Source organism: Lactuca sativa, chromosome 5 (genome assembly GCF_002870075.4).
Source record: "Lactuca sativa cultivar Salinas chromosome 5, Lsat_Salinas_v11, whole genome shotgun sequence".
Lineage (NCBI taxonomy): Eukaryota > Viridiplantae > Streptophyta > Magnoliopsida > Asterales > Asteraceae > Lactuca > Lactuca sativa.
In genome coordinates, this window is record NC_056627.2 from 14,472,066 (window position 1) to 14,487,916 (window position 15,851).

A 15,851-nucleotide genomic window follows, 5' to 3' on the forward strand; every position below is an offset into this window, starting at 1 on the left:
AAATCCACCCTTTATTATCTCTAAAAATATGCCTTTCAATACTTCTTCACAAGTTATTGATCGTTATTTAATGGGAAACCAAACAAGCACTGTATTGTCTCTCTTGACTTTGAAGGAAGTGATTCCTGCCCAGAATCAGTCGTTTTATGTCTCTTTAAGACATCACCAATTATCACAAAAAGTTTGCTTTATTTCTTTATCTTTTACACCCTATGCACGAAAATTTTTAATTTTCCACAATCTAGTTCTTTTAAGGCTGTTCAATAAAGCACAACATGCAATGGTGATTCAAATGAATTCTGGGGTGACGATTGGCATAAAGTGAATGCTGACTCAGCGGTTATCCAATCGTTTTGTTGATTTGAAAAAGCGATTTTTATGGGATGGCGTGCAAAAAGGAAACATCCTTTCTCTTTCCTGCGTCATCATCGGTATGACAACTGTTCATCCGTCAAGTCAGGCGCTCTTTTTGAAATAATCCAAGATATTAGCCGGATTTTTCTCTCTCCTCCTTGTAAGTATAAAAGGTTTTGACATGCTCCTCTTTTCCTCTTTATCACTTACAAAACTCTCTCAACGAACAAAGGCGATTACTCTTACTGTTCATCATCTTCTACAATGGCAGACTCTTCTTCAGTTCATGATACCTCTGTTCGCCAACCCCTTCTCACCATCAAACCTCAACAAAACCTGATCATCGATCTTACTCCTTTTCTCTATGAACCCTACATGCTATATGTCATCGAGTGTCTCAAATACTCCCCTCTCATCGACGCTCTGACCAAAGTTGAAGTTGTACCAATGTCCTGCCTCTCACTCATCTACTCCACTGCATATTACGACAAAACTGCTGAAAGGATTCACTTTGAAGTACACAACGAGAAGACTTCCATCTCCAAGCACCACTTTTGTGCCCTAATTGGTCTTTCTCAAGAACAAACCCTGGTAAACCCCGAATCCATCACCACTGGTCAACTATTCGTTATGTTTTATCAAATGGGGTATACTGAAACCCTCACCACCATTACCAAGTTCAAGAAGTCCTACCTTCCTCCTCAATGGAATGGCCTTTTCACTCTACTGTTTAAAGGGCTCTCTGAGCGAAGCACTGGATCAGATGGGGCGATCAAGTCTTTTATGACTGTGCTATATGGACTGTACCATGGGATAGATTTGGATTATCGAACCATTATTTGGCAACAACTGGTTCAAAGCTTGGTCTCTTCGTCCAGACACTCAGAGATCTCCTGTGGGCGATATTGGTCTATAATCACTAAGTGGGCAATGGATCGTCTTCACGTTCCAATCATGGCGGATTCTCTTCTCTCCTCCATCGCCACTTTTCACACAACCAAGATAATCGTCACAGATCCCACCAAGTACTCCTTCACTGGATCCGTTCCTGAAACAATGATCGCTTGTGTCTCTGCAGCGAGTAACATTCTGCAACAGTATAGAAAGATTCCATCTTCGGGTCCAAGGAAGCTTACGCCAACCATGGTTCGCTCCATTGAAGAAGCTGACAAGCCAGCGAAAAGGGGAAAGAAAACTGACACCTAGAAAGAGGCGCATGTTTCCAAACCAACCAAGGGGTAATGTCACACCCCAAAACCGGAACGGCGGAAATGTTCTGGGATGGATGACGTCATGTCAAGTATCACAACACATGCATTATAGTAATCAAAGTACAACAAAACATTGCATTAATAGTAATAGTTTTACATAGTTTACAATACATCAAAGAAATACAAGTATGAAATAAATACAGCGTGATACTAAGCTATCTTCATCAACAGCTCCTGGGATGTACCTGTCTAATGCTAACCTGAGAATACAAGTTATTTGAAAAGCGAGTATCAGCATTTTTACAAATGCTGGTGAGTTCATAAGCATTTAGTGTCATTTAGTCAAATAACTTTATAAAGTAGTAGTTTAAGAGTTTACAGTGTATTAGAGTTCTTTCCAGAAAATCCTATATTTTCTTTTATAAAAGCAGCCTTCTACCAAGACTGGACGAAGTTATGTGGTAAAAAGTAGTTTTCCCTTAATCGCTATCATTATCAAAATACAGAATTTGATTATTAAGGAAGCCAAAGAATTCAGGGAAATAACATATGCCTCAGCAGTGAGGACTGCTGACTAAGGCAAAGGAATCATAGACTCCAGGAGAGTATCGAATGAACGACACGCCTGGCTCTGTCTAACAGAAAGAGACACAGACCCCAGACGGTATCAAATGAAAGGTACAGCTAGTAAGGTCTAATACAGTGAACACAGACCACAGACAGTATCAACTGAATGATACGTCTAGCAAGGTCAAAACAGAGAATACAGACCGCAGACAGTATCAAATGAAAGATACATCTTGCAAGGACAAAACAAAGAATACAGACCGCAGACAATATCAAATGAAAGATACTTCTTGCAAGGTCAAAACAGAGAATACAGACCGCAGACATTATCAAATGAAAGATACATCTTGCAAGGTCAAAACAGCGTGCTCTGAAAATGAGTTACCAGCATACAGTGTAAATTGCCGGTGAAATGTCGTTACCTTAAGGCCATGAATTATAAGGCAACCTGGGATACTCATAACCATACTGACTAGAGTTCCATACGCCCTACAAGCGTCTATAAATATGACATTTGTCACCCCTTGGCTTGGTAGGCAGTGGACTGTAGCTAGCAGTCGGGGTGCGGGGGTGTCAATCCCGTATAGATCTATACACACAATGTCCGCTCTCCCTACAGGAGACTCTGGTTACCAACTACACGACGGAGAAGGCCGTGTCCTGAAGATGCACCCCAAATAGTGGGTAGAGACTTCCAGATAGTGGTTAGTGTGTTTCTAATGTAATTGTTGAACTAGAGGTAGAGACTCATACCTGAACTGACTAAAGTAAACCCATATGTCTATGCTTGTGTACATAATATATAACTAATGAATCAAACGACCTTCGGTTGGACATCCGATCCCACCAGACCACATCTCAACGAAGAAAAGGAAATAGGGCAGACAAGCCTTCCTAAGTCCTTCAATCATTATTTATATGCATCTATACAAGCACATACGTACATCTAACTACGCTCGAGTGTGTATCAAGTGGAATCATATCGTGAAGTATAAGCGCATCGTGAAGTAAGAGCATATCGTGAAGTAGGAGCGTATCGTGAAGCAGGAGCGTATCGTGAAGCAGGAGCGTATCGTGAAGCAGGAGCGTATCGTGAAGCAGGAGTGTATCGAGAAGTATAAGCGTATCGTGAAGTAGGAGCGTTAACCAATATAAGTGAAGTAGAAGCGATAACAAGTATAAGTGAAGTACAAGTGTAATGAGTATAAGTGAAGTAAAAGCGTAATAAGTATAAGTGAAGTAAAAGTGATAGCAGTATAAACGTATCACGAAGTGAAAGCATTAACAAGTAGGAGTTTAAATTTAGAGGGAGTATCGAAACATGGGAGAAAAACCCTTATTCTTGAGAAAATCACGACAATGTATTCTTTTGTAAAAATGAGTTTGAAAACCTTTAGAAATCCTTTAGAAACTTTTCATAAACCAGTTTAAAATGAACTTTGATAAAACAGTATAAGTAAGAGTTTTTGAACAAGTGAAAACCTTTTAGAAAATCATTCATAGTGTCCTACTTGGTAAAACAGTTTACAGTGTGGTAAATCCTTGTACATGCGGGTTATCAATCACAGATGATTGATATGATAACTGGCATGTTTAACTTGTATCCCCCCCCCATAAAACATGTAAAAACATTTAAAAGGTCCATTCAGGGGTATGAACTCACCTGGCGTTAGTGGCTCCAACGAAGGTGCCGGTTGGGCGCTCGGTGTCAAGTAAGGACTTGGACACACTTAGAGACCTATTTAACATATGATAACATATGTTCACATACAATTAGTATATTATATACCAATTAAACAAGTATACGCACTCTAAGGAGCGGAAGACACTTTGATTAAGTGTTTGGGGTGTCCCGGGTAACATCTAAGGGTGAATATGGCTTAGGAATGGAGTTTACTCTCCGAGAGTAAACTCTCAATACTTAGTTTACGGCCCAGGGACTACTCCCCATGAGTTTACGGCCGTAAACTCATGGTGAGGGGTTCTAGTGTGTTTTAAGGGCTCAATCTTGTTCGTGGAATTTTGCTAGGTCCAAATCCAAGAGGTATGAATGGGTTTAGGGTTTTTAAAGGCACCATTGGGGAGTTTACGGCCCATGAACCACCCCTATGGTAGTTCACGGCCGTGAACTCCTACACCTTGATTTTATTGAAGTTTTAAGTCCCTAATTCACTCCTAGCATTTTATAGTAATAGTCTAAGGCCATTTGGGGGACAAAAACCAACATTTTGGCATGCTTGGGGGTGTTTACGGCCTTGGCATATGTCTGGGCCGTAAACTCCTTTTAATCCCTCAATTCCTTGTGTTTGAATGATCTAAACCCGAATTAGCAAGTCCCTAAATTATGTCTTAAGCCTAAGGGTGGTTTGGGAGTGTTTTTGGCGCATTTATACAATCATAAGAGGTGTTTACGGCCTAAGCATGTGCTTGGGCTGTAAACTCTCTTTTAGGCCCTAAATCATTGTGTTTTCATGTTTACACACTCCTAGATAAATTCCTTAATTGGTTCCTAGGCTCAACGGGACAAATTTGGGTCATTTTGGCCTTATTTAAGGGGTTTACGACCTAAGGAGGATCTTAGGCCGTAAACTCCTCTTTCACAGCTTCTAAGTCCATTTTTGGGGTATAATCACAAGCCAAGATGTTTAGAACAAGATAGGGTAAGTGGACTTACGATATGGAAGCATTTGGTTGCGGATTCGGGTCAAAACGAGTCTAGAGAGAGAGTATATATAGAGAGAGAGGGTGGAAAGGCTCAAATGGAGTTTACTCCCCCTTATATATGGGTGGGAGTTGGAGCTCAGTGATATTCTACCCGATACTTCCGTTTAACGGGGCTTTTGGTCGCACCCGATTTAGTGGTCGTAATAATAAAAACTAACTTTTCCAGTTAAATGGAAATGTGTATTATGAGTTTTTATTTCTCTTATCACGACTTAACGACATAAATGAAATATTGATTTAATTGGCGACCTCTAATTAACGGAACTTTTATACAGTGGAATATTTCGTTAACGGTAACGGGGTAATGTAACGAAATAACTTTGGGTTGTCACATCATCCCCCCGTTAGAGGGAATTTCGTCCCGAAATTCAGGTCTAGGCAAGGTAATTGGTATGAATGACCGAGTAGAGGTAGGAGGGTACTTCCTATTCTGTTTGTCCTCGCATTCCCAAGTGAACTCTGGTCTGTGTTTGTCATTCCAACAAACCTTCACCTACGGGATGCGGATTCCGTCTCGTGTAGCTAGTGGGTTCCGACTGGTGTATCTACGAGGTTAGGGTTATCAATGGTTTCTATCGAGACGATTTGGGGTACCAAGAGTGACGTCGGGAAATCACATATCAAGTCTAAGAAGTGGTTCTATCGGGTGTGAAACTTGTGGAATATCTGGAAGTAGTAGTGGTCTAACGAGGGTTGGACCAATCTCCGTAAAGGATTTTCAGATGGCCCTAAGCTCTCGGAAGGGTATAGCTTTTCAGTACCTAGAACATAGTATACTTCTATGGCAAGATCATCACTGGCGTGATCGTCATTCCGAAGTTCCTAACGTTCTCTCTCATACTAGTGGTGTTGTCCTTTAGGTTGGTTCTTCGGAAGCTCGGGTTGTCGTTGGTTTCGCGTGTCCTGTCAAATGGTTGTTAGAGACTTTCTAGATCATCAGATGGGTTGTGTGTCTACGGTATCTGTTTGCTGCCGAGAGTCTATCTCAATCTCGTGCAAAATGAACTTACACTTCTGATTCTTGAGATATTACTGACGGAAATCCTTAGGGTCGGGGAGGTAGGGTTTCACTAGACGAGCGTTGGACTATCCCTGGAGGTGATTCTACTATTTTTGGGTGAGATAGTATTCGTGGAACACCTAATAGTCCAATTAATCTATAAGACTTTGGTTTATTCTAGTGCGGAAAGCGCATCCTCCTGCATAACCCCTCGACTAACACCAAGGCTGGTGTCAAGTCTATAATCTCTTCGGGATCTGGGTCATGAGGCTTGACGCAACTACTTTCGCACTTGATCAAGTATTCTTGGCTGCGAAGGTTATCCTGTGGTTCTCGGTATTCTAGTGTTCACTTCGGAGAATGCATTTTATCGTTTACAGGGCGACGACGATTTCTTCCATGCGAGAGGGTGGAGGATGATATACACTACTTGTCTATAACAGGATGGACAAAGTATCTGAGTAGTGCGAGCATCTACTGCCACTACTCTTCCAAAGGTTCTGAGTTTTCTCGGTCTAGATCGGATCTAGTGAGTATAGGTTCCATCACTCGGAACTTTAATCTTTTCATCCACTCTTCGTAGAGTTTAACTCATCGCATCTTTTGGATTTCCGGTCTATTCGTTGCGTTGCTTACCTTGGGGCATTAAGCGTGAATGGATGGTCGTAGTCCATGTCCTTGTCTCTTACGACTCAAGTTTCTTTATCAACCGAGGGTGTTAGCTACTAGGTTGGCTCAAGCGGAATGACAACGACTTCGGATTTGTGGTCATTATAGTAGCTCAATTCGTAGGGTTCTCTTGACTCTAGCTCCCGTTCCATGGGATAGGATGAAGGGTCTTTCTAGGGAATCTACTAGGTATGCTTCGGGTGGTTATCATCTTCTGGAATGCATGCAGTGCCTTTCGCTTCGGTTCTTATCTGTCTAAGGAGGGTTGGTTAACAGCGCACGGTACCCCTCTCCTGGGTACTTCGGAAAGTTTGAGATAAGAGGGACGACTGACGGATCGCATTAGTCTTTATGGTTTTTATTTTGTTTAGGTTCGGAAGAACCTTTATTTGCCGAAAGGGATATGGGAAAAGTCCTTTTTACACAACACTAAGGATTTACACATGGCTGAACGAAGTCAAACCATGATCGATAGAGTCGTCGAAGTTGGCACACTCCGACATGATATAAAGTGAGACTCGATAGAGTCATGCGCCGAACAGGCGCACAAGTTCCAGGCGTCTTGGGTTTCGTCCTGCGTATCACTGCCGCGGATACTTGGACCGATCGAATCGACGCGGAACTATAGAGAGTCCTAAGTGTTCTGAATAGAGTACCTTTTTCATGAATGGATTTTCACAAGGCATTTCTATAATCGCCTAACATATACTAGTCATGTATAATTAAGGTGGGGAGGACTGTTGACTGAGCGACTCCGCCCTAAATCCACAACCAAACGAGGAATAGGAAATGAGGCGGCATTCACTCACTCTAGGTCTATCTATCTTAACTATACATGGCCGTAACGTATATGTTTTGCCATTATAGTTTTACCTGATGAATTTTAAATTTTATAACAGTGCTGCGACTTTCGCCTTAATGGGGAAGAAAATCACATTTGAATTAGCCTTTTATTGTTTTCAGTTTAGTTATCCGAGATCGAGAGACGTACCCAAAATCTACTAGGTTCCTTGATGCTTCTCCTTAAGCATTAGAGTTAGACTCCTCTTGTGTCTTTTAATTCTTGTTTGATTCTTATCTTTTGATTATGATTCTGGGATTATTGTTAGTCTTTTAGTATTCCAAAATACTCCTATAGTATTTTAAACTTTATGTTTGGCTCTAGCATTCCTAGTTGGTAAGTTTCAGACCTATTGCAACACCATTATCACTCCTTGGCACACGTTCATCACATCTCGAATAAATGTAGTTGATCAGGTTACATTTATTCCAGCTTACAATTACATAACTGCCCAGGTTTGACGGCAATGCTCAACATCCGAAGACTTTTATTCTTGTTGTTCTTATGATACTTTTGTTCGAGTGTTTAGGTTCTGGATGTTCTTATACTTTGGTAAAATATGGTTATATTTTAAAGTATAATTCTTGGTCAGAGTGTTTTATCCCTTTGTGTTTATAGGTTGTATATCTTTTATGAATTGATATACTTAGCTCACTATAAACAATGCTCTGATACCAATCTGTCACACCCCAAAACTGGAACGGCGGAAACGTTCTGGGGTGGATGACGTCATGTCAAGTATCACAACACATGCATTATAGTAATCAAAGTACAACAAAACATTGCATTAATAGTAATAGTTTTACATAGTTTACAATACATCAAAGAAATACAAGTATGAAATAAATACAGCGTGATACTAAGCTATCTTCATCAACAGCTCCTGAGATGTACCTGTCTAATGCTAACCTGAGAATACAAGTTATTTGAAAAGCGAGTATCAGCATTTTTACAAATGCTGGTGAGTTCATAAGCATTTAGTGTCATTTAGTCAAATAACTTTATAAAGTAGTAGTTTAAGAGTTTACAGTGTATTAGAGTTCTTTCCAGAAAATCCTATATTTTCTTTTATAAAAGCAGCCTTCTACCAAGACTGGACGGAGTTATGTGGTAAAAAGTAGTTTTCCCTTAATCGCTATCATTATCAAAATACATAATTTGATTATTAAGGAAGCAGAAGAATTCAGGGAAATAACATATGCCTCAGCAGTGAGGACTGCTGACTAAGGCAAAGGAATCATAGACTCCAGGAGAGTATCGAATGAACGACATGCCTGGCTCAGTCTAACAGAAAGTGACACAGACCCCAGACGGTACCAAATGAAAGGTACAGCTAGTAAGGTCTAATACAGTGAACACATACCACAGACAGTATCAACTGAATGATACGTCTAGCAAGGTCAAAACAGAGAATACAGACCGCAGACAGTATCAAATGAAAGATACATCTTGCAAGGTCAAAACAGAGAATACAGACCACAGACAGTATCAAATGAAAGATACATCTTGCAAGGTCAAAACAGTGTGACTCTGAAAATGAGTTACCAGCATACAGTGCAAATTGCCGGTGAAATGTCGTTACCTTAAGGCCATGAATTATAAGGCAACCTGGGATACTCGTAACCATACTGACTAGAGTTCCAGACGCCCTACAAGTGTCTATAAATATGACATTTGTCAACCCTTGGCTTGGTAGGCTGTGGACTGTAGCTAGCAGTCGGGGTGCGGGGGTGTCAATCCCGTATAGATCTATACACACAATGTCCGCTCTCCCTATAGGAGACTCTGGTTACCAACTAGATGACGGAGAAGGTCTTGTCCTGAAGATGCACCCCAAATAGTTTGTAGAGACTTCCAAATAGTGGGTAGTGTGTTTCTAATGTTAGTGTTGAACTAGAGGTAGAGACTCATAACTGAACTGACTAAAGTAAACCCATGTGTCTATGCTTGTGTACATAATATATAACTAATGAATCAAACGACCTTCGGTTGGACATCCGATCCCACCAGACCACATCTCAACGAAGAAAAGGAAATAGGGCGAACAAGCCATCCTAAGTCCTTCAATCATTATTTATATGCATCTATACAAGCATAGACATACATCTAACTACGCTCGAGTGTGTATCAAGTGGAATCATATCGTGAAGCATAAGCGCATCGTGAAGTGTATCGTGAAGTAGGAGTGTATCGTGAAGCAGGAGTGTATCGTGAAGCAGGAGTGTATCGAGAAGTATAAGCGAATCGTGAAGTAGGAGCATTAACCAATATAAGTGAAGTAGAAGCAATAACAAGTATAAGTGAAGTACAAGCGTAGTGAGTATAAGTGAAGTAAAAGCGTAATAAGTATAAGTGAATTAAAAGTGATAACAGTATAAGCGTATCACGAAGTGAAAGAGTTAACAAGTAGGAGTTTAAACTGAGAGGGAGTATCGAAACATGGGAGAAAAACCCTTATTCTTGAGAAAATCACGACAATGTATTCTTTTGTAAAAATGAGTTTGAAAACCTTTAGAAATCCTTTAGAAACTTTTCATAAACCAGTTTAAAATGAACTTTGATAAAACAGTATAAGTAAGAGTTTTTGAACAAGTGAGAACCTTTTAGAAAATCATTCATAGTGTCCTACTTGGTAAAACAGTTTACAGTGTGGTAAATCCTTGTACATGCGGGTTATCAATCACAGATGATTGATATGATAACTGGCATGTTTAACTTGTATTCCCCCCCCCCCCCATAAAACATGTAAAAACATTTAAAAGGTCCATTCAGGGGTATGAACTCACCTGGCGTTAGTGGCTCCGACGAAGGTGTCGGTTGGGCGCTCGGTGTCAAGTAAGGACTTGGACACACTTAGAGACCTATTTAACATATGATAACATATGTTCACATACAATTAGTATATTATATACCAATTAAACAAGTATACGCACTCTAAGGAGCGGAAGACACTTTGATTAAGTGTTTGGGGTGTCCCGGGTAACATCTAAGGGTGAATATGGCTTAGGAATGGAGTTTACTCTCCGAGAGTAAACTCTCAATACTTAGTTTACGGCCTAGGGACTACTCCCCATGAGTTTATGGCCGTAAACTCATGGTGAGGGGTTCTAGTGTGTTTTAAGGGCTCAATCTTGTTCGTGGAATTTTGCTAGGTCCAAATCCAAGAGGTATGAATGGGTTTAGGGTTTTTAAAGGCACCATTGGGGAGTTTACGGCCCATGAACCACCCCTATGGTAGTTCACGGCCGTGAACTCCTATACCTTGATTTTATTGAAGTTTTAAGTCCCTAATTCACTCCTAGCATTTTATAGTAATAGTCTAAGGCCATTTGGGGGACAAAAACCAACATTTTGGCATGCTTGGGGGTGTTTACGGCCTTGGCATATGTCTGGGCCGTAAACTCCTTTTAATCCCTCAATTCCTTGTGTTTGAATGATCTAAACCCGAATTAGCAAGTCCCTAAATTATGTCTAAAGCCTAAGGGTGGTTTGGGAGTGTTTTTGGCGCATTTATACAATCATAAGAGGTGTTTACGGCCTAAGCATGTGCTTGGGCTGTAAACTCTCTTTTAGGCCCTAAATCATTGTGTTTTCATGTTTAAACACTCCTAGATAAATTCCTTAATTGGTTCCTAGGCTCAACGGGACAAATTTGGGTCATTTTGGCCTTATTTAAGGGGTTTACGGCCTAAGGAGGATCTTAGGCCGTAAACTCCTCTTTCACAGCTTCTAAGTCCATTTTAGGGGTATAATCACAAGCCAAGATGTTTAGAACAAGATAGGGTAAGTGGACTTACGATATGGAAGCATTTGGTTGCGGATTCGGGTCAAAACGAGTCTAGAGAGAGAGAGTATATATAGAGAGAGAGGGTGGAAAGGCTCAAATGGAGTTTACTCCCCCTTATATATGGGTGGGAGTTGGAGCTCAGTGATATTCTACCCGATACTTCCGTTTAACGGGGCTTTTGGTCGCACCCGATTTAGTGGTCGTAATAATAAAAACTAACTTTTCCAATTAAATGGAAATGTGTATTATGAGTATTTATTTCTCTTGTCACGACTTAACGACATAAATGAAATATTGATTTAATTGGCGACCTCTAATTAACAGAACTTTTATACAGTGGAATATTCCGTTAACAGTAACGGGGTAACGTAACCGAATAACTTTGGGTTGTCACAGGTAAACCCCTAAAAAGCGAAAGTCTGACAAGGCTGCTCCATCCCAATCTCAATCGAAGAAGCAGAAGAAGCCTGCAAGGAAGCTTATACTCCAATCGTCTAGGGATTTAGACTCAGAGTATGTTCCTCCCAAACATAAGTCTGCTCCTCCTTCTGAATCCGAGAGTGAAAGCTCTGATGATGAGGCTTCGGGCCGAGGTGATACTCCGCCTCGCTCCCCTAGCCCAGAAATTCCCGTTCGCTCCCAGCCTCCTTATCCTCCACTTGTTACCATCCCAGTATCCATCCCTCCAATATTTCCTATCCCAACCACTCAACCATCCACCACTATTCTCATCCCTACTCCTATATTCACAAACACTACAACCAACACTACTACCACGGGGGCTCATTCTACAGCGCCCACTCCACCCGTTACAACCGAACCTCCAACCACTACCAAACCCTTATCTCCTACTCCATCTACAGAAACCACCCCAGTTCTAGGCGGTGAGGACTTAGAATTTGATTCGACTTATTTTAGTCCTTACCGTGTACAGAGTGATGAAGATGATGATGAGCCTGTTGCCAAGCATCATCTTAAAGCAGTAAACGACAAACTCGATCAACTGCTCTCCTCCTCTTCCTTTGGGGCTTACTCTGAAGCTGCTTTAAAGGCTTTGTTCTCATCTGCCGTTCAAGAACATAGTGCCTCACTATCTGCTGCAGTTAAGGCTATTGAAGCCTCCACTTCTCAATGTCAGCAAGCCTCCCTCGCTGTTGAGGCTTCCACCAAGGAGTGTAAGGAAGCGACTGCAAAAGTCGATAAACTAGTTTCTGAGGCTCACTTATTTCTAGATTCTTTGCAGGCGGCTGCCAAGAAGAATGCTCAAACTGTCAATGCTTCGGTGGATAACCTTCAACGTTCTCTTCAATCTGAAAGGTCCAACCTTGAAGCTGCACGCTAAGCGATCGAAGCTGCCAACGAAACTTTGCATGCTAATGTTAATGATCGATTGACCCAACTGGAGGCTGAGTTAGCTGTAGAGAATCGTATCATGGATGAGCTTGACAAGAGAACCTCTCAGCTGAAGATGCAGAATCTCAAGCTTCGTACTGCCACTGCTCAGCTCAATGACTTGAATTCCGAAAGGGAGGTTATTCGAAGCTCTCCTGCTGATGTTCACTCCATCCTCCTTCATCTCCTTGAAGCCCATGATCCCATCATCACCATTACTATCCGACGGCACTTGGCTAACAAGCTCAGGCCAGCATTGGACATCCTTAGTCGTATTAAGGGTGTTCCGGTGACTGGTGTCCAGCTGAAACAAGGGGGAGAGAAGGCAAAAACTCAACCTCCTCCTGCACCGAAACCATCCACTAAACCTAAGGGTAATGAAGCTTTGGTCAGTAATAAAGACAAGAAGAAGAAGAAGAGTGGGGAGGATGACACTGATAATGAATATGATGTCTATGCTGAGAATCCCGAAAAGCCTTTTCAGAAGACAAAATCCTCTGATAAAGAGCTAGCAGAAAAGTTCAAGAAACAACAGGCTGAACTTGAGCAAAAGCGAAAGGAGACGGAGCTCCTAGAAAAGAAGTCCATTTTTCCTGACTGGACTCTAGATTCGCTTCAAAGGTGTGCTATTGATGAGCCAAGCACACTTTGGCTTGAGCCTGTAATGTCATTTGGGCTTGATAACTCCAAGGATGCACAGTTTGATATGTCGATCACGTGAAAGGCATTCATTTTTCACTGCTTTAATTCAACTGTTGCCATTCCTTCTCCAGACCCGAAGGTGGATAAGGATTTGTTGGAGTTCTACTTAGAGTTCGCTCAACCTCAGTACTTGATCTGGAGTTCGAAGAAAATTACGACTGTCAAGGTTTTGAAGCCCTACTCAGCAGGGAAGTTTATTAATGTTAAATTCAAAGTGACTCGAGGCACCGAAGGCTCAGTTCATAACTTCACCCTTGCTGATCTACCGAATCTCAATCCCTACGACTGGATACTCCTCAACAATATTTTATTGTCAAATCCATAGGAGTATCAGCTAATTATTGACCACGTCAAGCGAATGCTTGTGCGCTACATTCACGAGGTAGCGAAGATGGACCAAGAGATTGCTTCTGCCATTCACAAGCGAACCACGATCAAAACTATGGGCAAAGCAGGCAATGTTAATACAATGGTCAAGGGCAAGATTGATTCGAAGTACCACACTGTAATGTTCGTCAGGGGCGAAGGTCAGAAATGTCTGTTCGCTCTTGTTGACAAACACCTCTTCTCAACTACTTACTTGGAGCATATTTTGGAGATTATTCAGAGGTGTGATCAGAACACTGCAGCTGACAAGACGTTGTTCACTGATATGCTGAGGTGGTATATCCAGTTTCGGCAGACACTTCTTGTGATAATCCCTCGGCTGTTCAAGGTGATAAAGACTGTGAAGCCAACATAGATGAAATAATCTCTCGCCTCATTTGACACAAAGGGGGAGATTGTTGGGATTATTATGTTGCATCATGGGCTCGGTCCTTAGCCCAGTTTTGATTGCCGGTATTGGGCCTGTCCAATCGTGCATGTTTTGTTCTAGGGTTTAGTATATAAGTTGCATGCATGCAGTCTTTGTAGTTAACACTGTTAATTATTTTCTCATTGAGTTTTTGTAAACCCTAGCTCGCCTCTACAGTGGAAGTTCTTTATCGAGCTCTGCTGAGGCGTGACTTTATTTGAATCCTAAGCACATCTTTGATTCCATTCTGTATTCATATCATTACTGTGTTTGTCTTGTTTGATTTTCATATTCTTACCAGTGAAAGATCTAATCGATCTAAGATTTATTCTCATCACACACACACACACACACACACACATATATATATATATATATATGGGAAGTTTTTACATCATTTTCTTTTATCGGGTACGGTACACACAAAATAGTGGAATACACCCTATATTGAAGAACACATATAGTAAATTGAATCGGTTGATGGGATTTTAAAGTGTGAAAATACAGACAATATATCTGATAATTAAGTTGTGATGTTCAAGAGCAACGAAGAAGTTGAGCCTTGACATACAAAACACTACAACCGATGAAGAAGACGGTAGCGACGACAGATGGTCGTGGAGTCAATGACTTACCAAGAGGCTGCCAGACAAATAAAAGTGTCAAGAAATGGACTCGATTAGACAACGGAGAGAATTTCTTTGAAAATAAAGTAATCTGACGACTTGATTTGACAAGGGAGAGAATTTTTCGAACATAAAGTAATCTGACAAAAAGGTATTTAGGTTTTTTGGATCGATGGTTTTCAGTTAGTAGAGATATTTATAGATTTTTCAAAATTTTCAATATCCCTCGCAAGAATCAAATAACGATTTTCAGAAATTGTAGTTTGTCTTTAAACGTTTTTCTCGTATGTATTTGCCCCCATGAAGCATGCATTTCAATTCAACCTTCTTTGTCAATTGATGTTCCTATTAAATTTATTGGTTGTCAAAATTTGGGCAAAAAGTGTGTTACGTTTTCTGGTTCAACTACTTATTTTTGTATCCTGTTAAAAATCTCAATGGAAATCAAACTTTCGTTTTGAAATCGATTTTGAAATTGATGGTAAATGTTGACTTCTATAGTCAAAATTATCATTTTGTATCAATTTTGATGAATTTCATTAGGCTTCAAGATTAATAAATGTATATATGGTTCTCTTTTATGAAGATGGGATGCTAAAATCGAATATTTTTACCACAACAATTAAAAAGTATCTATAAATTAGAAATCTTTTTGGATGAAATAGCATAAAAATCATAGTTATCGAGTTTTTGTGCTTATTTCAGTTTTAATAAGAAAATACATCAAATGCAAAGTAGTATTTGTAACGTCCCAAAAATCACAGTTTCGAAAAAAAAAAGTATACATCAAATGCAAAGTAGTAATTGTAACGTCCCAAAAATCATTCATAAACCATACGCCATACAAAATATTGTCTCTAAACAGAGTCATAAAAATCAGAGTATCCAAAAACATCTCTTAACATAAATTCATGATGATATGTACAATCTTGCATTCGCCTTGCCCCGGTCATCCGATGTATCTGAAACCATGAAATCAACAATTGTAAGCCAAAATTTATTAATTCCCCCAAAATACCCCACAAAGCAAAATACATACAATGCACACAAACCAGGCCTACAACACAAGGCCAGACTGTCTTCGAGCCTTCAGCTAAAAACCGGACCGCTCCCGAGCCTACATAATAAGTTGGACCGCTCCCTTGGGCCTACAGTATTTCTGGATCGCCCCTTTTTGCCTAT

General features: G+C 40.6%; 1 protein-coding gene across 1 annotated transcript; it reads left to right on the top strand.

Moving 5' to 3' along the window:
* The first annotated feature begins 1,308 nt into the window (after nt 1–1,308).
* On the top strand, nt 1,309–12,495 carry LOC128134092 (flocculation protein FLO11-like). The gene is made up of 2 exons (XM_052771504.1): nt 1,309–1,500; nt 11,566–12,495. The coding sequence occupies exons 1-2, from the start codon at nt 1,309–1,311 to the stop codon at nt 12,493–12,495; spliced, it is 1,122 nt and encodes a 373-aa protein (XP_052627464.1).
* The last annotated feature ends 3,356 nt before the right edge of the window (nt 12,496–15,851 follow it).